This window comes from Chlamydotis macqueenii, chromosome 14 (assembly GCF_036417535.1).
Source record: "Chlamydotis macqueenii isolate bChlMac1 chromosome 14, bChlMac1.mat, whole genome shotgun sequence".
Lineage (NCBI taxonomy): Eukaryota > Metazoa > Chordata > Aves > Otidiformes > Otididae > Chlamydotis > Chlamydotis macqueenii.
This window is the reverse complement of record NC_141569.1, coordinates 15,462,397-15,484,553: the sequence shown is the minus strand read 5'-3', so window position 1 is coordinate 15,484,553 and position 22,157 is coordinate 15,462,397. Positions and strand designations below refer to the sequence as shown.

Sequence of the window (22,157 nt, the reverse complement as noted above, 5' to 3'; positions counted from 1 at the left end):
CCACAGCGACCCAGCAAGCTGTGACTCTTCTTGGACAACCCGTCTGGGAGACAGTTAAAGCGTTGTAAGGAAGAAGACGATGATGATTGCTCCCGAAGCAGTAAGCTGCTGACAGAGCAAAATACACGCAGCTATATGAGCTGGTCTCTACGCTCTACCCTGCATTAAATCTTTCAAGTCTGTCACCAACTGATTATTTTAGCAATAATGTCACATTAAACACCAGAGGCCCTGGGATTTTAGCCCTGAAGTGCAGTCAATGAGCAGCCCCACCACAGACCTGCCCGTACGCTGCCGTCCTGTCGTTTCCCTTTCCTTTTCCATCCACCTACCAGCAACCCCTCTCTGCATTGTCCCTCTGCCTGCTGGCAGGAATCTTGGTTCCTCTCACACCTGTGTGCGCATCCAACACCAATAAGCCTGGAAACCCTGCTGAGACGTGCTCTGCTTTCTCCCCTGGGCTTCCTCTCATAGGAGCAAGGGAGGAGAAAGAAGGAAAATGAGACACCAGCAGCAAGCAACAGATAAACCCTCAGATTATAAACTATTGGCCTTGTCCTTTGGGGAATGTAGCTCATTGAAAATACAGGGAAATTTGTCTAGAGACTGCAAGCTCTTCTGCAGAAACCTCATTTTTCTGGTTTCCTTTTGAACCTCACTCTCCATTATCTCAGCATGAGTTACATTTTCCTACTTGCATTAACTAAATAGGTGGATGTCCCATTTTTATTTAAAAGCAACAAAACCAAGCATCACTTAGGATGCCATTGAGGTGTGAGATTATGTTGACTGGGGTACCACCAGTGGCGGCTGCACATGCCGCAGCATCTCCGGACGCACCGACACGCTGCTTTGAAGTGGCTTTGCAAGCTTTAGTGGGGGATGTATCACCGCTGGGTCCCCCAATCCAGCTGGATAATTAGAACTCAACTGTACTGGGAATTAATTCAATGCAACATTGCAAGGACAATTGCCAGGCACAAGGTTTTCCTTTATAAAGCATAGCTTTAGTCTCATAATCCCAGCCTGATATTTCACCCTCCAGCTATTTCCCACATTTTATCATTAAAGTAGGCTTTCAATTAATTTGTCTTATAGATCAGATGCCACCTGCAGATACAAACACAAACATGAAAAATGGAAGGTTGCTCAGAGGCTAGAGAAAAATCCCAGGCTTTATCGCTTGTTCAAATCCAGCCCGCTTGATAGAGAATGGAGGCTGTCGCTGATGGATCTGGAGGAGGTGATGTTGCGTTTTCTGTGCAGCCACATCTTCCATAGGCACTGGCACCGCTGAATTCCCTAGTACTGTGGGACACAAAGTGGGTCATCCTATAGAAGAGTGGCTTGTTTCATGTAAGAAGATTACAAGCATGTATTAATTCTAAAAGTATTTTAATAAGTAACTTCAAATCTCTTTCAAATTATTTTTTTGCAGACCCTTAGCAAGCATTGTCCTTCCTGTGCTGTGCTCCCTTCTAGTACGTGCTGCTGAGTGAGAGGGAACTCCGCTCTCCTGCACCTTCACACCAGTGGGGAAGCACCCGTTAAAATCCAAAATGACTGGCTAATATTATCAGACCTTGCAGGAATACCAGCTGATATGAAATGAAGATGACTTATCTCACTGCAGTTTCCACTGGGAAAATGGCAGTGGGACACTGGGTTTGCACAGCATGAGCTCTTCCTCTGGCAGACTCAGCCGGGGCATTGCCAGCTGACCTCCTCAGGAAGCGATGCAGAAGAAGAATTGCATAAGTCTATGAGATAACTTCTCTGTTCTTCTGGGAGGGTGAGCGGGAAGGTTTTATAGGGCTTCCAACATGCAATGTAATATTTTCTAGTGGAGTTCAATCAGTGGCTCACAGATTTTTAATGTTATATAGACTACTAAGTGGTCTGGAAGACATCGTTGTAAATGTTTGTGTTCTCTTTTGCAATCTACAGATGCAAAAATTGCGTAATTTGTATTTACACTAGAAAAATTTTAGGCAACCACTAAGTTAAAAAGGGTTGAAACCCATTCATCTGGGCCTTAACTGCAGGTTACCACCACAATGTAAAGCAGCGTGTGGATTTTAGCCCCCGTCTGCCGCCATGCCAAGTAACCTGCCATGAAAGGGTAACTGCAACCAAATGAGGGATCTGTGCATGAGGGAGCGTTAAGGTCAATCCCAATGGGATTCTTAAAGTAGAGAAATACCCTAGTTAGCCTAGAACTACCTTCCCATGCAAGGTTTCAAGCTACTTATAACACATTTGAGCCTTTTTCCTTGTGACATTCTGGCAGAGACCACAGGAGAACATCAAGTAATTTGCCTTTAAGACAAATCATCCAGACGTGTGAATCATTTTCATGCCTTGGCTTTGCTTTCCAAGATTCCCAAGAAGCAGCAGAAAGAGGACAGGCCCTCAGGATCTGAAGGGGCAGCTCAGCCTTGCAAGCCCCACACCTTTCCGGCCCGGCTGCTGTTGGTGAGGGCTGTGAAGCCGGCTACCCAACGACATCTCCACAGCCACCAAGGGCCTTTCACCCACTCATGTCCGCAGGGACCTGGGTGAGGCTTTGCCCCATACAAAAATGGGTTTGCAGGTGACAGGGGCTGACTGGCAGCCTCTTGTGGCACCACTGGGTCCCAGAAGAGCTTTGCTTGGCTTAGTCTCGAGTTTAACCCAGCAAAATGTGGCCTTCTCAGCTCTCAAAGTTAAATTTATAAATGGGGCAGGGAGGTGACGGCTCCCAGATAATCCAGTTACTTGTCTTAGGCTCCATACACTTGCCGCTGTGTGCACGTGTATGGTTTGCTTATAAACAGCGTTTTCAGGCCCAGCAATTAGGATCAAATCAGGATCCCGCTGTGCTAAGGAGTGTGTTCGTCTGGAGAGCCGTAAATTCATAAATGATGAGAGCCAGGAGGATGGATAGCATACCAGTAGCTGGTCAGTTAAGTGACATCGCAGCGAAAATAAAAATCAAATAGGTAGGCAGTCCTGGTTTGAGTGAAGCCAGGGCAGGGAATCAAGATACTTTAGTATCCTGAGAGGCAGGAGAGGGGAAGGAGCTGCCATGTTGATGGGAAAGGGCCGTATTGCTTTCGGAGCAGGTGTGGTGCAGGGCAGGAGTAGGTACAAGGTGACAGCAAGAGAAGAGGGAGGTGCTGGTTTACAAAAGCCCTGGAAGATGGGTCAGCATGTACATGGATCAAAACACCTCCAAAGACTGATAAAGAACCCAAGGAAAGACTGTTGGTTGAAAAGTAGATATTTACCCCCAAATCGTCTTACTTTCAAATTGGATGAAAACAAAAGAAGAATTTAGGAATGACTATTAAGTAATAAAATGCTTGTAACAGGGTCATAAAAGTCATCCAGTTTCCCTACAAAGGCAGCTGTGATAACAGAGTTGCTTTTCCTTTCCATTTCTTACAAGCGAGTGAACGACTGTAGAAAATCAAATGCTCTGCTTCGTGGCTGGCACAGTTGAGCTGAACTTTTTAATGTCCTCTGTGGGGAAGCCCCACGGTGCCTCGCTGCACATAGAGCCAAATCGCAGGGCACGCCAGCCTTCCTCCTGCTGCTGCTGGTTTCTGGGAATGAGACTCCAGCATCCTTGGGACACTGTGTGAAACACCACACCAGGCATCTCTCCTGGGCCACTTCGCAAAAGGCACAGGCAGCCTGGCTTCTGAAAGGCAAACAGCGCAAAGAGTTTTATACCGTTTCTTTTTAAATTGCTTGTTCTCTGATTCTCCTGTCTTCCGGAGTTGAGTGTCCGGGATACTTTCTCGTAGATGTTTGGAAGTGAGGAGCAGTCCCTTGGAGCTACTATAGCTGTCTCAGGGAACGGTGCCAAAGAGAGACAGCACACTACAGCGCCTTTTCTAATATCATTAAGTGCACAAGGACCACCAGTAACAGATTGATCACCGTTTCAATCGGTTGAAATGATGCTATAAGGGCAGCTATCGATTAGAGGGAAGAAACAGGTCGAGATGAGGAAAGGCAAAACCAGTGATGACGTTGAGCTGGCATCTAGTGTAGGTCTTTGTTCAAACTAGACCACCACTCCTGGGAGCACCCAACCCTCCTCCTGTTTTCTGGGTGCTGTTACGCCTACTGAAGCTCAGATACCTTTGCCCCACAGTTGGCAGCGGCACAAGAGCGTCTGGGCTGACGCAGACACCTCCTGCTGAATTCTGTGGTTTGGGCTACAAAGCAGGCAAAAATGGCCATTACTTAGCTTCCCGTACCATTCTCAAACCCACTTTCTATAGATTACTAAGTTACATATGGGGCAACAGATCGGTTCTGACTGGGAAAGGCTGGGATTTCTGTGTTCAGCTGTCACCAGTGATGTAGGAAGGAAAACATCTGCATCAATGCAGTCACCTCCGTGAGCAACAGCGCAGATCAGACACTACGGAGTGGGCAGAACTTGTATTAAAAATCTGAGGATTAGGTCATATCTTATACAACCTTTTTTATCTTTTAGTGCATTTAAAAATATGAAGCAGTGCTTTTAATCATTAAACTTTCAGAAAAAGTAAACAGACAAAAGAGAGTCTTTTACAACTGCCTGTACTGGTAATCAGTTAAAGCTAAAAGCAGACATGTTTCTTTATACAGCTTTTTGGAACATATAGGGAACATCACTTTTCCTGTGCATAGCAGTAGAGCAGTTGAAAAACAAAGGTCTTCTATGGACAAGCTGCAGGCCCTTCAAAATACTGTCAAATATTTCTCCTGCCAAATGGGAAAAATTTTACAACATATAATGTAGTGTAATACACCCAACACACCCTGTGACGCATCACGTAATACTGCGTCACTGACAAGATTACTGGAACTGATGCTTAAAGACGTAATTTATTTTAAAAATATGCTATTTTACCCTGCATTATCTGCTTTTTTAATCTGAACTGAAGAGGCTGTGTGATAACTCTCACTTGATTTCAGCCAGTCCAGCACTAAGGAGGAGTTTTTCACTTGAATGTTTTGATTAAATTGCTTTTTTCTTTCCTAGAGACCTTTATAGCCACACAAAGCACTCCAACACCTAATTTTAAATACACAAGTAGTTTCAATGAGATCCATGAAATTATTCCCATTCATTACCTGAGCACTGAAATACTTTGTAGGGCTGCGATGAGCAGCTACAAAGTACGAACCCGATCCTTTGATCTGGACCTACACATCCTCACACTTGGAGAAAGCAGGATTGAGGCTGCAGTCTGGTTTGCAGCAATAACTGACAGAATTCCTGAAATTTCCCATTAAAAAAAAAAGGGTATTTTTGCAGCTTGACTGTATTACTGCTGGGGTCTGGAGCAGATCTCCCCTCTGCATTCCTGCATGCTAATCGCCTCCGCTCCCCCTTGACGTCTGCAGCCGGGGCTGCTCCTCCTGCACTTCCAACTCTTTCGTGGTGTTGAGCCAGAAGGTTACTTCACCTGCTGCACTGCATTAAGGTTTTCTTCATTCAGTTTCACAGTGGTGAGATACAGTTTGCAGAAGGGCCAGTTAGTGGCTGTACAAGCCTCCAGGAATGTACACGAGAAAAATGCACAGAATAAAATGCCCTGAACCTCCACAAGCATCACCTAAGCACCAAAACCACTTAAATGAAAGCTATTTAATGTGAGAAAAACACAGACGTGGCTTGAATCTCTTCTCTGGCTGAGAAGCTTTTCTCTAACAAAACAAGACTTCCAGGATCTGCCCTCGGTAGGGGAACTGGCAACAGAATCTTCTTAGAAAGGAAAACCTTTTCCTTCTGGCTGGACCGTACTAACCCCACAAAGACATAGTAAAGCCCATAAGTCTATTTTCAGCTTGCCCTCATTCAGATCCACTTGGGAACACACCAGATTTACTGTTTCCTCAGGTTAAATGTTTTTCAGCTGAAACCTGCAGACATCAAAGGTCAGTTGATGGATTCTTATCAGGTTTACTGGAGTTTTCCACAGGAATCTCCCAGCTGGGTGCTGTATCTTGACCATATAGGGTGGAGTTGCTGTGATTACTAACGTTCTCCTTAGCCTCCATCATATCTCATAGCAGGACACTGTGTGTGAGATAGCGGCTGCCTTGGCCGACAGCCAGAGAACTGAACCCCTGACATCTCCAGCAAAAAGCTGGAGCTGTGAGAGCCAGAGCTGATGTTCAGGTTTGCTAAGCCTTCAACCTTCTCACCCATCAGCAGTGATATGAGCACAATGTTCTTTGCCAAAATTAAGTGAAGCATCCCTTTTGTTTCTAGGCACTGTCTCACTTTGGCTGGAAAACAATGGCAAGAGGCAGCCAAGGGGCACAGTGAAGTACTGCGCCGTGTGAACCACCACCAAGGGGGGACGAACAGCAGAGCTTGAACCACCACCAAGGGGGGACGAACAGCAGAGCTTCCCAAATCAGAGAAAAACATACATGACCTCAGCTGGACTTTCAGACTGAAGTGCCTCTGTTCCTGAATGAGGCTCTGTGACTTGTCTCTGAGCAATTCTATTTCATTTTTAATAAAGACACAGCTTAGAAACAAAATTAATGGCATTTACGCCACTAAGCAAATCAGAAAAATTGCCCCTGTCCCACCTTCGTGAGAGTGTTTATACACAACTCAGGTCCTTCTGTTGCAAGCCATAACAGCCACCTTACAAGAGAAGGAATTTGTTTAGTAGACCCTGATGCCATCAGCCCAAGTATGAGAAGATAGATGGGAGATTCAGTTTTTAGGTCCTGTTTACAGAGCTGGGCACCATGCGGCACATCCACGTCCCATCTACAATTAATAGCATGTTCCAACACTAGCAGCCCCCTTCTCCTCCACTTAAAATGTATCTTTCATAGGATGGTTTACTAGCTAGTCATTTTTTTTTCCTATAAACTTTGTAAAATATAACTTAGAAACATGCAACCTCATTGAAGAACCATTCTGGCTACTCACATTTACCATGTGATTTACCAGTTGACTGGGACACAAATAATATCCACTCTTCTGGAGAAGTTTGGGCTTGGCTCAACTACAACTTTGGAAAATGTAAGGACTGCAGATAATTCATCTTCTAGATTACCCAGATGAGAATTAATGAAGTTTCACTGGTAAAAGTTTAATGAAAGAAAAGGTAATATTGCCACATACGGTAATAAGCACCTGCCTGAGACACGTTTGCACTGAAAAACAGATGACACAGTGACTACAGTGTATTGAGAACTAATTTAAACTACAAGAACAAACCTCTGGAAGATTTGGAAGTCTGGCCTGTTCCCTGGAGAGTTGTTACTCTTTCTACATTTAAGTTGGGAACAGTTTAGCGTGCTGTAAAGAAGAAAAGTTCTGGCTTGTCAGAAGCAAGACATAAAACCTCAAACACAATTTAATTACAGTAGGCTTATAGTTCAACCCTGAAAAAGCCCAAACAGTTCAGAATAAGCTGAGCCACGTTGGCTCACGTACTCTTGTGACAGCATCCATTTCCTACAGCATAGAATGTTGGCGTTTCTGCTCTCACAACTATAAATGGATATGTACAAATATAACAGATTAGATGTATAATATTTTTTACATGACACCTGGAAATACATGAAATACATGGCGCGTAGGCGGGTTAAACCTCTCGGTACACATCAGCTGTGTCTGACGAGGAAAGCACTCAGTTATTATCCCAGTAGCCAAACTGCAGATGTTGTTGCCCAGATGTGGGCACTTTTAAGGGCAGTCTGAAAGCAATTACAGACCCAGTCAAATAAGAAACCTGAGGTTAGATCGCCTTAATTTCATTTAAGACATTTCATTGAAGCTCAGCTTTTCAGGCCGCAGCAGACTGTCATAACATGTAAGTTAATTATGAAAGTCCAGTTATTAAAAAAAAAACAACCCAAGTTTGCATCTTTATAGGAGCTGAAATACATCCAAAGCAAGCAGTAAATAAAGTGTCTGTACTACATAAATCACGGGATGAATTTAGTATTGACATATGGATTAACTGCGCTGAATCCTCCAAAACCGCGTCTGCGTCTTTCCCCAGTCCCATGCAGGCGTTCGCCCCAGGCCAATACAATGTACCATCTTATCACAAAACCTACAGGAATATGTGTCCAAAATAATTTATATTGCCTCTGTTGATGTACAGCTTGGGGGGAAGAGGGCTCTGTGCATTTAAGCTGCCAGCTGGAGGGCAGACTCAAGCAAGCAGCCAGACCCTGTCTGTTCAAAACGCTGCCCTGGCAATCGTCGCACCTCTCAGGAGTGTTTTGGGCTGGAAGAGGTTGTTTCCTTTCAGCAGCACTGCTGGCTGATGCAACCAGTTTAATTCAGCTTTCCCATCCAGGTAGACGCAGTCCGCCTGAGCCCGCTGCTTCTCCCAGCCCCAGCGCTCTGCTTGCTCAGCACTGCCCGCGTGCTTCCGCAGCAAAAATATCCCGCGCGGTATTACGGAGTCAAGCCAAGACAAGCTCTTTCGGGAACATGCCAAAGGAGCTCACAGAGGAAAAGTGTCTCTAGAGATGTCAGAGTGGAAGCGAGGAGCTTTTGTGGAAAAACAGTACAACCTGGAAGCAAGCTAGGTGCCCGTCCGCTTTGGAAGCAGTCTTCCTTGCCCCTACTCCTTTTTATAAAATGCCATGAAGCTTTGCAAAGCCTAAATCTTTTAAAAAATTAAGTGATGAAATGAACATGTGCTACCACCTGCTGTCCATGATTTGCAAAAGCAGGCTCCCCAGCACGGCCTGGCACCAGACGGTCTCTCCACAGCCCCACGTCCCACTCCTGGCCCAGCACATCAGGAGCAGCTTCAGCCTGTGCCGGGACAGCCTCAGAGGGCAGGAAACGGCCTGGAAGAGACAGAGTTCGAGATTTTGTTGAATGATGTTCAATAAATAGCAGCATTGAGAACAGAATTAGGAGACGGGGATCAAGGGAAGGGCAGAAAGGTGCCTAGGCTGGAGCAGTTTCATACGAACGTTGGATCCATGGATGAACGTGGAGGTACTGAGATGGAGAAAACAGCGAGGGCAGCCCCACACCCCCACGTCCTGGGCGCGCTCATCGGGCCCGCTGGCACGTCACTGATGGGCTGCTGCTGTTACAGACAGCCATTACGACAACCAACGGTGAAAGTCACTGAATAAACACGGGTTAAAATAAATGAATTTCTGTACAGGTCACTTTGCTTCCACACATTCCCACCAGGTGATCGACTCCAAACGAGCGACGGAGATCTGAAGCAATAAGTCACCAAAGGCTGGCAAGAATAACAGCCCAGAGCTCACAAATACAACGAACGTATTCAATCTTTTCCTGCTGCTGTGGTGAGCAAACAGAGCATGCCCGGCACATTAGGCAGCAAAGGTCCGGCCTCTTCTTGTGTTAATGTATTACCTATAAGTATTTGGAAAACAAAATGGAGACCGGTGGATTCAGTCTAGGGACTTACCATTCACTGCAGCCAAAAGACTCCCAGGAACCATTATCGTACAAAGTTTTGACAAATAGGGAATTAAAGGAGAAAAAAAATCTCATTCCAATTGTTGTAACCAGAGCCACATATGTCCTGAACCCATAGTTACATGTGAGATCTTACAGGAGAAAAAGAATGCAAAAAACTTCTGGACATACTGAAAATCCACCTTTATCCTTCTCAGCCTGTGCAGAGGCTTTTGTGCCTGCGAGGGCCCTGACCGTCAGTCACACATCGAAGTCTTTCCATTGGCTTCTTTTGCAACCTGTCACTGGTGCCACCGCTCCCCGGTGCCTCTCAACCGACGCCCTCAAAACACCGTTACAGCTAATTAATCCAGCTCACTGTTTTACAGAGGTTAAATGAACTAAACCCTCACATACAACATTACTTCTCAAACTCCACCGCAGCTGCAGTTTGCTCTGAAAGCAATCTCCACCAGGTCGGTTTGGAAGTGACCATTTCTATAAGCATGTTTACCCCAGTTTTATCTGAAACCATTTCCTTTCAGCCAAGCTGCTGGAGCAGTAACTACCAAGGAATAAAAAGGCCAATCCAGCATCGGTGTAAAGTAGAACGGCAAAAGGTGTCCAGAAAGAAAGCAAAAGGGGGAATAAGTTAATGGCAATTCAGGCTTTACAAATGTGTTCCAAGGGCTCTTCTCTTACTTTCCATCTGCCATAAACAGAAGAAAGCAACAATTTACAGTGAAACAAAAATGAGCAAAGGAATAAAATGTGTTCTAAACTCTTTTTTTTTTTTAAACCTTGATGGCATTTCTCTCCTGCAGCACTCCACACCTATCCGTAGGCTTGAGCCAGCGAGTGGATGCTGGGTTACTTCACTCTCATAGCGTGAACTCGTACTCCTTGCTATTCTCAATCTGTCACATTCAACAATCACATGCGAAAATGACTCAGGCTGCCAGTTGTCTCCGTGTTGTGCTCGTTGAGCATTTGCCAGTTCCTCAGGAGTAGGCTTGATATTGAAAGCCACACTTTTGGAAATGTGATTTAGCCTGAGACTGCCGCATTAAGGCTCAAACATTTTCATTTTTTTCCTTTTTTTTTTAATCTCACAGCCCAACAGTTCTGGAGATAGAGGAAAAATTGATGGCTCGTTCAACCTGGCATTTTGCCTCAGTTGAAGGCATTTGTTCAAAGTGCCTAATATTTTGGAAGGAGTGGAAAAATCCTTAATGCACCACAGCAATCACCAGCTGTAAACGTTGGACAAATTTTCTTCCTGTCACCTGCAGTGATCACCTGAGAAGCAGGCAATGATCTTCATCTTTTTCTGAGCAAATGCCTATTTCGTGGGGCAGCCTTTTAGCCAGCACGGCTGTCGACACGGAGTCAGCCCCCTCCCCTCTGCAGCAGTGAGCAGCTCACGTACGCTATATGCCCAAGGTATTTAGGTGCAGGGCGTCCCAGAGCAATGGACTATCAGTGCCTATAATAGCCTCATGATTAAAGTGTACTTTATAAATTCAGTGGAGGTTTTTTTTTCCCCAGTAGAGACTGTCTTTAGCCAAAACTTCAGATACATAGTGATCTCCTATACAAAACATTCAGCAATGAGGACATTTAACATCTTGGAAATGTGTAACAGGTAGCAAAAGGACGACGATGTATAATTCTAATTGGAAATTGTATGAAGTCATTGACTGTTATACAATTTGTGCCTAAGGTTTGATGCAAGAAATAAGAAAATTGTAGAGATTGATTCTAGAAGCTTCATGCAACCATTTTATTGTTATTCAAAGTAATTAAACCGTGTTACTAATTTACAAAAAGTAAACAATAAATCACTCATTCTGTCTCAGAAACATCAAAAGTAAGGTCATGGGCATGATAAATGAAGTTTGCAATGTCTTCTAATAATGGAGCAAATGGGCTTTATGTTCAAGAAGCCTCCATGACTTCCCCCAATTACAGAGATAGCTGTCTGGAAGCATACGGTTTGTGTAAAGACTGCATATACCATATGCACGTATCACTTCGCTTGCCACAGAAACAGTTGTGTCATGGGTGGAATGTGGCAACTCTACCCACACACAGTAATGTGATACAACAGATGAAGATAGTGGAAAGCCGTGAAACTGCATGGAGAAATTTAAGTAGATTGAGTCCATCTCCTCTTCAATGGGAATTAGATCAGGCCCCAGATGAGAATTTATGCATGACAGCTGGATTAACATATATATTTCCTCAAAGATAGCACCTTTATAAGCTGAAGAGTTCCATAGTGTCACACCGGAGCATTAGTTCATTTTTTATTAAGAGAGAAACCATCATTTGTAATTCATGGCAATTTCCTCCAGGCCATAGGTCTCCTTAGTTATCTCTTTTGAGTCCTGATCCTACTTAATTTCCAAGGTATGAGGCTGCAGCATGGACAGCTTAGTGTATATTTGAGTTATAGTCCTCATATATTCTGGTTCACGAGCAGGCAACCGTGCAAGCGTAAGAGACCCAATTAAGTTAAAAGTTCAGCAGTCTTCCATTTCAGTGAACTATCAGGCGTCAAATGATGATAGTATTATTGCATTTTCTTACACAAGAAAAACCACACGCCCTCTTTTTTTTTTTTTTTTAAAACCATGCCCAAGCAGCAGTACCCTGCCTGTCTGATCCGCGGTGTGAAATCCTGGCACTCCGGAAGGCTGGAGCTTCCCAGCAGCCGTACAAACCGAAATCAAACATGCAGTGCCACGGCGGGGGGAAGCTTTACAATGCAGGAGCACAGATGGGATCGGCTTGCAAGTAAATATGTTTCTGTAGCTAGAGGAAAGCGTAGAAAGCAACAATGAATAAAGATGAAAAATAAGATGCTGACAGAAGAAGGGAAAAAAACCCGCCAAAATGGGGACAAAGAGAAGAGGATATGGTAGAAAGGACCAAAAAGCTAGATGGGTAGTTTGAGCAGCTGGCTTTCTACTAATGAGAATCCTTCCATCTTACACTGTTAATGCCATTATTTGGTGTTTAACCTCACAATTGTGACTCCATAACGGGGCATTCAGGTATTTCCTAGCAATTTTCACTGTTCACTCACATACCTAAAAGCTCTTGCCGTGAAAGGTAATGCCTGGTGCTCTTTCTGCGGTGCTTTGAATGCAACCAGGAGCTCTGCCCGTGTACTGAATGCATGCAGGTCATACTTTTTATTTTTTCTTCCATGTCATTAACTTAGTTTTAATATGAAAAGACGGTCATCTTCTTGGAGAAAGGTAACCAAGAGTTGGAGAGGTAATCCTAGATAAAAATTTGTAAGAATCAAGCCTATACCTAAAAAATGACAATGAGGAAAACAACATCATGGTTCATTACTCCAACTTCTTAACAATGTTTAGATTTAAATATTTGACTAGGACAAATAAGAATTACGGCCATCTTGGATCTGGTACTTTACTACTACGGTATGGCACAAATGCACACACCAGACATTACTAATGACTAAATGCTCCATGGACCTGCAAGCTTAAGGTAGAGAACGAGATTCAATACACTTTTAAAACTGTTACAGTCCTGATAACAGATCAAATATCTAAATAACAGTCACCTAAACATGGCATACAGGCATCTCAGGTGGTGACAGAGCTAAGTATTAGCACATGACTGACAAGGAGAACTTAGAAATTCTTCTCTCACTATGAAAGTCTTCATACTAAAGACAGATATTTCTAAAAAGAAACATCTGAAAGCTTTTAATCACATTCAACTTCTTTTTAAGTACTTAGACCATTTTTGTGTTAAAAATGCATATTAAAGTAATGCTAAGGCTGCAAAGCCCTTACCTACAAATTATCCCGGGATTAAAATTCCTTAATTCAGCTCTGTTGTGGAGATACATAAGGGGAGTTTTCTATTATCTTTTTACGTACAAGTCTTCTGGAAACCACTGAACTCCATTCCATGCAGAGGAAAGCAGGAACATTAATTGCCTCAATGCTTTTTGTATGGGGCTTTCACTGCAGTTTTAATGCTCAATAAACATCAAAGATTTATCTTTGCTATCCAACTGTGACAGAAGATGCTCTTACATTCACTCGGTAGATGGAGAACAGGCCATAAAACTTAAGGCTGCAATAATTAAGCATGCAGGGATTGCACAATATTAGTGCTCCGAGCCCTCGTTTCTCAGAGTACCTGTCATTTTACGAACAGCCCATGTTCAGAGCATGAACATGCTCAATAGCCATGGAAGATATCCGATTCAGATCCCTGTCTCTCCACATCCATATACTGAAAATGCAGACTATAATTAAGCCCTGCCCTCCCAGTTTGGATCCCTCTCCTCCCAGTTCTTCCCTTCTTTCGTCCTCATTATCTTCCCTGCTTTGCCATAACTGTGCTCTCCTCCCCTGCTTCGTTTCTTGCCTCCAGTTACATTGTTTTTTTCACATTTCCTGGGCACAGAATGTGGGGGAGCGGGGAGCACTGAGCCTTGCCTTCATCACCTCTTCTGTAACCCCAGAGATGAGAGCTTTCACAAGCCATGCAGCTCTGTACCTGCTCTCCTCAGGATGGGTGATGTCTCCTCAGCTCACCCATCGTGTACGAGCCACGCAGGATGAAGGACCCAACTTTCACTAAAAAGAATTCAGAAGTCAGACGAGCCTCTAGTGTACAATCATATAGAGAGATTTCAAAAGAGCATAGCTTCACCAAATTTGGCGATTTAAACAAAGCAAAAAGCACCATAGCTCAGCCACAAAGACAACTCTCTACCACAAGTTTCACATCCCTCTGCCAGCGCACGGAGGCAACAGGACCTCAGAACAGCTGTGTTGGTGAGACAGACCAAGTCGCGCTCCTCGAGTCCTCCCAGACCCCCCTCCTGCCTGGGACGCGTGCATGAAGAGGGGTGATGACAGGTGTCAAGAGTTTTTAAACTATTCACAGCAAATACTTCTGTCTCCAGGTGTAGGGACAGAAAGGTTGTAGGCCATTCACCTTTGCTTCGTGGGACACATGGTTGTGTGTCACAAGTGAGATTTGGTCCAACTGAAGCCTTATTCCACAGCACAAAAAGGTATTTTTGTTTTAGGGCTAATGAATGAAAACTTAAGCTCAGAGCGTGGTAAATTTAACATTGTGTTTTAAAAAGTGGTTCATTTCTGCTCTGATCCGGTTGTCTTTAACAGCGGTACTGTCCCAAACTCAGGCCAACGGCATCTCCTGAGCCGTAGGGAAACTCTCATGGGCAGGTAAAAGATTAATGGGAAGGGCTCTCTTGTGATTGATGAATCTGTGACCTTGAGCAAGAAGAGCACTTGCACGAAGTATATCTGCCATGCGAGACAGACAAAATGAAAGCGGCTCATATTGCACTCTCAGATCTCATTAAGCACCCAGACCAGAAACACCGATACTGGCCCTGGCCATCTGCTCCGCTGTTTGCCTGGTTACAGGTCTGATAACACTTACAGGGAGCAGAAGTTAATCATACGTACAGACGAGCAACAGCACTTCTGCACAGGAAATTCAGTGGAGCATAACAGTTTCTAAAAAAAAAGAACCCACATACCTGTTTTTACTTCATTCTGTTGTTTCAAACCACACAGGCAAGCTGGCAGTTCAAAGAAAAATTGACATAAAAGGCCGTAACTTCAGACTTTTCAAATATTACTGGGGTTTCTTTATAAATCATCTGTACAGTTATCAGAAAGTTAATTAACTTGGAATTTGCCAAATTGCTGTGATCTCCTGTTACTTTATATAATGGGCAATAATGCAGAACTATTTTGTAATGGCTTTTGCATTATTTCCTCTAATGCTCTTTTTTGCTTATCTCAATTATTTGGGAATTACGAGTATTTTCTGCCATTTGGTCTCCACTTGCAGCGATGAAGGCCCTCGCCAGGAGACCTTTCCAAATCTACTGTAATATTACCCCAGCATCCATCCCTGAGGAATGAAGTTTCCCTGCAAGCGTTTTTTGAGAGACTTATGATCAGCTGAATTTTCTTTGCTGAGCAGCAATTCCTGGAAAATCCTGCAACGTATTCAAAGACTTTCCTACCGCTTTTGGAGAATTAGCTCTGGGCAAAATGATACAGTCTATTGAGGCCATATCTGACCTAGAAAGTATTAACTGAAGAATGTGCGGGACAGCTGGTTATCGGAGAGAAAAGGCACGCAGCACAGGAGAATGACATGTAGAGCTACTTGAGTGAGTTCTCAATGACTGTCAGCTCTCCAGAGCCAGCCAAGCCCGGGAAGCAGATACGGCGCTTCTGCCAGAGCCCGTGCCGCATCCCGTAACGGAGCTAGCTCAGATATCTCCAGCACAGGACTGCGCCACGCGGTGAGGAGATAGTTTATCATCTGAGAGCATTTCAGATACGTGATAGGATAAGGCTGAACAGAAATCTGAAGTATAGCAGGATAATTTCCCAACAAAGTGCTAAAGCGCTCAGCCTTTCAACGGAGGATGTTCTGTGATCGGGTTTGGTACGCAGCGTGCCGGGGTCACCTTTTTCAAAGAGCTGCTCTTGATGGTTGAAGCACAACCAGGTACCACCCTCCCTTTAAATAATGTTAAAAGAAAATGCCTTGTTGCACAACAGTGTGGGTGCCATTTATTTCCAGCTACATATCCAGTTATACCTCACCAGATGAGGCTCCAGTTCTTATTTCGCTTTCCCACTTCAGATATAGTCTTTTTCTTTACTATTGCCTTTGATGAGGTGGTGCATACCAAGCGCATGTTTACTGCCACATCACCAACGCTTGGACATTTTAACCCTCTGGAAATCAGAGAGAATTCTTCATTTGGAAGTCATTATTTGCGATTTCGGCCAGTGCTACCCCAGGGATGGCACTTCCCCACCATGCCTTCCCCTAGCATCTGTCATCTTACTGTAAAGTCGTCTTGCGCAGGGGCAGTACTAACAAGACAAAAACGTCCCTTATTTTTCCAAGTATTTCGGGATGCATCCATGAATTGTTTTAAGGGAGAAAATGACGTGAGCCATAACCCAAGCTTCACAAAGGTGCTGATGGCAAGTCCGGTGGCCATTTCAGGGTAAACACCGTTTGTGCAAATATCATAGCGAAGGATCTGGGGCACTATTTTGCTACTAAAGACACAAACATACACATGCTGTCCTCTCTTCCTAAAAAGCGTTCAGCACACCATCCGCATTTTGCCTGTGTACATCTGCTACAGGTCAGAGCTTCTGATTTGGACTTTTGCAGGAGAATTTAAAGTTCTTTTCTTCAAACAAGTGACTATTTTAATGGGGCTTCCTGGACTCCTGCCAGAAACCGGTTCCCTGCGATATCCCGTTTATATGGGTTTTGTGGTTTACGATGCAGTGTACAGGCTACTTTCACCCACTTTTCTGCCCCCCCCGCCCGCTTCCTACCCAAGTACCCCAAAACACCCCCCCCAAGCGCCTTCCCCCCACCTTTCGTCACCCCCACGGCCCCCCTCCCCAGCCCCTCTGCGGATCCCCCTCCCACCCGCGGGTACCCCCGAGCTGGCCCCGGCCTCCTCCCCTCCTCCACCGCTCCGCGTTCCCCTCCGCGACCGCGGAGCCTGCGCGGAGTGCGGGCGGGTTGGGCAGGCAGGGCGGAGGGAGAGGAGGAGGAGGAGGAGGAGGAGGAGGAGGAGGAGGGAGACGAGGAGGAGGGCCGGCCCGCCCGCAGCCGCCGCCAGCGCCGCCATGATGCTTGTTTGCTTTCAATGAGTGTGAGGAGGAGGCGGGGGGGAGCTGCTCTCCCGTCCGGCCCGCGGCAGGAAACAAAGAGCCAGGCAGGCGGCGGAGCGAGGGCGGCGGGGGGACGGGGATGCTGCAGCCACAGGTAGGGGCGGCCCCCGCCCCGGGCGGGGGGGGGGGTTCGACGGTGCCTGGCCTGGAGGGGGGGCTCTGGCTCGGGGGGGCCGCACTTGGCGGGGGGGGGGGGGTACTGCTGTGTGGGAGGGGAACTGCGTTATTTCGGGGGAGGGGGAAAGGCCTCCCTCAGAGTTTGGCCGGGGGGGCACCCCCCGCGTTATGGGTGTCACGGAGGGGGGGCGAGGCCCCTCCGGGCGTGAGGCGGCTCTGGGAAGGACGCGGGGGGAAGCGCTGGGCCCCGGGCGGTTGTTGCTGCGGGGCCGCCCGGGGGAGGCTGCGCGCCGCGGGGAAGCGGGTGGGGGGAACGTCTGGGCTGCAGGCGGGGAGCGGCGGGGACGGGGGCTCCGCCGCCGGGACCTTGCCCGGCCCCGCACCCCGGTGGACACCCCGTCGGTGTGCGGGGGCTGGCAGCCCGGGATTATTTGCATCGGGAAGGCAATTAAGAGAAATTAGTATAATGGCATCTGGAAGCCTGAAGTTTTTTTTGTTGTTGGTTTTTGGTTTTTTTTTTTTTTTCCTCGCTGTGCAATTGAGTTTAAAATAATTAAACAAAGGCAGAGGGAAATGACATCAATCTGGTAATTGTCCGTCCACCCTCAGCGCACGGCTGCCCTGTGTCTCGGATCCTTCGGAGGCTCATTTGCCTCCCCGGGCGCACACGGAGGGCCGGCGGCGCTGCCTGTCAGCCCAGGGCTCCTCCTGCTCGGGCAGGGGCCGCCCGCCCCGCCAGCAGCGGGAGCCGAGGCCTCGCTGGCACCGGGGCCCGGAGCGGCCCTGGGCTCGTTCCGGCGGAGGGAAAACGGCGAGGCAAGCGCGGCGAGTGATTGCCAGCCGCGGCGTCCAATGGGGGAGCGCGGGAGGCGGGCCGAGCGCTGGCACGTGAGGCCGGGGGGCCTGGCGCATGCAGGGATAAACAGAGGGGAATTGGGGCGGGCGGGCCCGCGGGCCGTGGCGGCGGGTCCGGGCCTCCGAGCGGCGGTTACTCTTTAATGGAGCTTAATTAGGGGGGGGGGGGGGATTTTAATTGCGTTTGTGGGACAGGTGTGCGGGGAGCGAGCACCCGAACTGGGCGCAAAACTCCTGCGTGGTGCCTGCGCCCCCGCCGTCGGGTACGTATCCGTGCACCTGTCCCTGTCCCGACGTGTGAACGCGCGTTCCAGCAGCGGTTTCCCCACAAGCGCTAGAAATCCGTACGAGACCTACTCTGCGTTGTCTAATACAAGAAATACATTCAGAACAAATACAGTAAAACAGAGGTTTTGTTGTGTGGGTTGTTTTTTGTTTTTTTTTTTTTTTTAATTACAGATATCTGTGTTTCCTCAAATGCATAGAAAACGGTTTTGTTGAAAATACAGCTTCACGGGTGGGTATTTGCTTTGTAACTAGAGCTGCAGTTCGATTTTTGTTTGATTTCTGGGGCTTATTTTCTTAATCTAGATTTTTGCCGCGACGGGTAACTAATTCAAAATTCAAGGGATTAAGAAATACCTGTGGTATTTGTCTGGCTTAAATACAAAGATATGCAAGTGTTGACTGGTAATTGTATTGTATCTCGCATTTTTTTTTTCATTCTAGAGCAGGTCTCATAATTGGGAATTTATCAACATTTCCACTGGGGTAATTTTACAGGATTATCCGCCCTCTGTTCTTCCTGCTGGTTCATCTGGACTCTGTGGAGTTTGCTGCTAGCAATGAAGCCTTCTGTGGGGGTTTATTCATGCTTTTACTGACATGGAGCCCTTCGCATTTGGATTAACTCTTTATTCACTTTTCACCTGAATCGCTTGGATCAGTCCCGTTTCTAAAAAGGATACTACCATGCATCTGTTTTCTGTTTGCGTTTTGAAGTTGAACTCTGAATACAGACTTGATATGTTCAGGCTGTTTACTTTGCTTGAATTTTAGAGGAAGAACTGAAATATAAAGATAGATGAGACTCTAATACTGCACGGGCAGGTAAATGCTTTTGACATTTTATATGTGAAGACTTGAAAACGCGTTACAAAGGGTCACACGTTGAATGAGGTAAAATCAAGATAAAAAGTATTCGGATCAGGCTGCACTAGGTATTAGGAAGATATTCTTCTAACCAAGTGCAATGTTCGTGATGTAGAACACTGTTTTAAAATGGAGTCGAATGCTCCCAAGATTGAGCAAGCTAAAAATTATTTCCCAACTGATGAACAAAAGCATCTTTTTTTTTTTTTTTTTTTTTTTCAAGCATGGCAGTGTAAATAAAAACGGTCCTGTTAATTGATCACCAAAAAGCTAAGTATTTTTGTTTGTAGTGCAGTGTGTTTGATTATTTGGATTATCACTGTGCCTAGGCAGCCAGGTGGTGAACCAGAATTCCTCCTTCCAGTTGTGCAGCATCTGCTATAAAAGGCAGTCCCTGCTGCAGGGGCCTTGGTTCTGTTTGCTAACAGAATATTGAGACTTAAAGATATTCTCTGGTTTTGTCATGTAATCTTGGCTGTACGCATGTATATGTGCAGTTTGTAACATTACATCCCTGGCCCAAATGGGGCCGCATTAAGTGAAGACTGTATTTTTATGAGTGAAGATGCCTTTCAGTCTTCAGAACTGAAAGAATATACAAGAACTGTCACTCACTCAATGTGTTTTTTTGGTAGAAGTGTGTAGTACTCAAAGGTTACAGTTGTGTATTATGAGCTTGAAAAACTACCACTGACCTTAAAACCCCACAAGAATAATCTCTACAGACCCTACCTCTAGATTTTAGTCCTAGTTGCATGAAGCAGGTTGACCCCACGGCCAATTGCATACCCAATCTGGGTTTTTTTTCTATCTCTGCGTTGAGATTTTACACTACTTTCAGAGTGTCAAAATACTTACTGACATTACTGAATCCAGTCTAAATTTAGACGCTTCTTCATGGGGTAATTTTGAAAGCTTTATACATAAATTGCTCAAACTGAGCCGCTGCAGGGCTTCATCTGTTTTGTATTCTCTCTTCAGTGTTGGTGCTTCACACTTGGAAGTGTGATTATTGTACAAAATCCTGCAAGATTATTAGCATTGTATGAAGTGACATAATTTATGCTCCTACATTGAAATTGGGTTGTGGAAGTCCACTCAACGGGGAAGCTTGACATAAGCTTGCAGACCCGCACTCACGATTTCTACATTGAGCAATTTCTGCAGTTGAAGTCTTCAAGAGTTTACAAGTGCTTAGGCAGGTCCCATAGAAAAAGCTATTCAAATGCTTAACGTGTACTTTTGAGCTACTCATTACACTTCCAAGATGGTGCTTATTTAAAGAAAAAAAAAAGTTGGCAACAACTCAATTTTCTCTTTTGTAAGACTGCAACATGAATCCTTTTGTTAATGCCTCAGAGGGCTTTTTTTTTAAGTGAAGGAATCGAGGAGGGACTAGGAGCAGAAAATATGTACATAGTTGTTTACTTTAGAACTAAAATACCTGCTGTTAGTATTTCAGCTTATGCTATAACGGCACTCTGCAGGAAGAGATTTTATTTTTCTTTTTCAACTGGGAAAGCTGTTAGGTGTGTTACGGAGGCTGCCATCTAGATGTTGTGATCATAGCCTGGATATTGTGATAGCTCTTTTATACGTTCATGTTCCTGAAACGCAACCTTTATTTTGCAAGTTAAACCTCTCCTAAAGATAATACCCTTATCTCCAAGGCCTCCTTCAGCTCTTTGAGCTTCCTCCTTTCCTTAGCAGAGCAGCAGTTTCAGTGTGAAGACTGGAGGTTTCTAGAACATGCTGAAGCAATCTGTGTGATAGCGCATGTCATTGGGGCACAGCATCTTGCCATAGTTAGGAGACTGTGAAGCATACCATAATTTAGTGTACTGTGTGTTACAAACTCTGCAGCTTTACTGCTTGAGCTCTTTTGGAGTCTATTGATGAGTGAGGCGTGGATCCTGCAAGTTGATCTGACTTAAATGGCGCTTCACAGAAGTATCCCTCTGCGTAGATCACTTTGCAGAGTCGGGGATCACAAAGAAAACTTTAAGCACTGGCTGCATTTCAGAGACAGATCCTTTCATGTGCTTGTTGAAATAAACAGCACATTGAACCGACACCTATGAAGACAGGAAGGCTTGAAACTAAACTAAAACACGACTGGATTTGAGCGTGCGCCATCTGATGTATATCACCTGTCAGAACAAGAGACGGCTTCGTGATGGCTAAGTAATAAAAGGTATTGAGGTGTTTTATGTCAGACTCTGACTATTAACACTTTATAATATTCTGTTAAAGAAGTTTTAACAATTGTCTGCACAACAGAAGAGCTTTGCCTGACAAAGGAAAGGTCCTGTGGACTAGGAGGAGTTTCAGTGCTGTCTTAATCACAACTCATCTGTAAATAAATACTTTCAGGAGCAAGGGTTTTTAGGAACGAGTGATCTGTGTGAAGATTAATTAAAACTAGGAAGGAATCCTTGCTTTGCTGAGGAGCGACATGAAAGATCCACCTCTGGAGATCTGAGAACTAATCGTACAGTAATTGTTGGTCATGGCATGGATGCTTTCTGTGTGGGGAGCAAAGGGCTATCCCTCTATGGTTTCTTCTGGTGTAGTATGTCAGGGCTTTTCTCCAGTGGCAGAACTTGGAAAGTTGCTGCTTTGGTTGTTCATTAACTCCACGTAATCTATATCAGTACAACTGTTGTTGCAGTAATGCTGAAAACCAACCAGTGATGTGGCCGGAGTGGTGATAACTTTAATTATTTTTAAAAAAACCACTGGCAGTAACACCCACGTTCTTAGCTGGGTACCATTGCTGGTTTTCAGCATTGTCTCTCAAACAGCTGCACCAGTGCAGTGGAGGGGAGTGATGAAGTGGAACATGGAGACAGGAGAGAAAT

At 45.4% G+C, this 22,157-nt stretch overlaps 1 protein-coding gene across 10 annotated transcripts in view; it reads left to right on the top strand.

The window, feature by feature from the left end:
- Window positions 1-15,951: 15,951 nt before the first annotated feature.
- CNOT6 (CCR4-NOT transcription complex subunit 6) overlaps window positions 15,952-22,157 on the top strand; it is a 33,209-nt gene continuing 27,003 nt past the window's right edge. The window contains exons 1-3 of one of the 10 annotated variants that reach the window (XM_086758767.1): window positions 18,266-18,407; window positions 18,604-18,661; window positions 18,879-19,254. Coding sequence is in view for 2 of the 10 variants with exons in the window: in XM_086758764.1 (XP_086614890.1) it covers window positions 15,955-15,973 (19 nt within the window). In the remaining 8 variants the exon portion in view is untranslated. Of the gene's footprint in view, window positions 15,974-17,163; window positions 17,267-18,265; window positions 18,408-18,603; window positions 18,662-18,873; window positions 19,255-22,157 lie in introns of those variants that run through there. The other 9 variants (XM_086758769.1, XM_086758770.1, XM_086758768.1 and 6 more) reach the window with 9 other exon arrangements.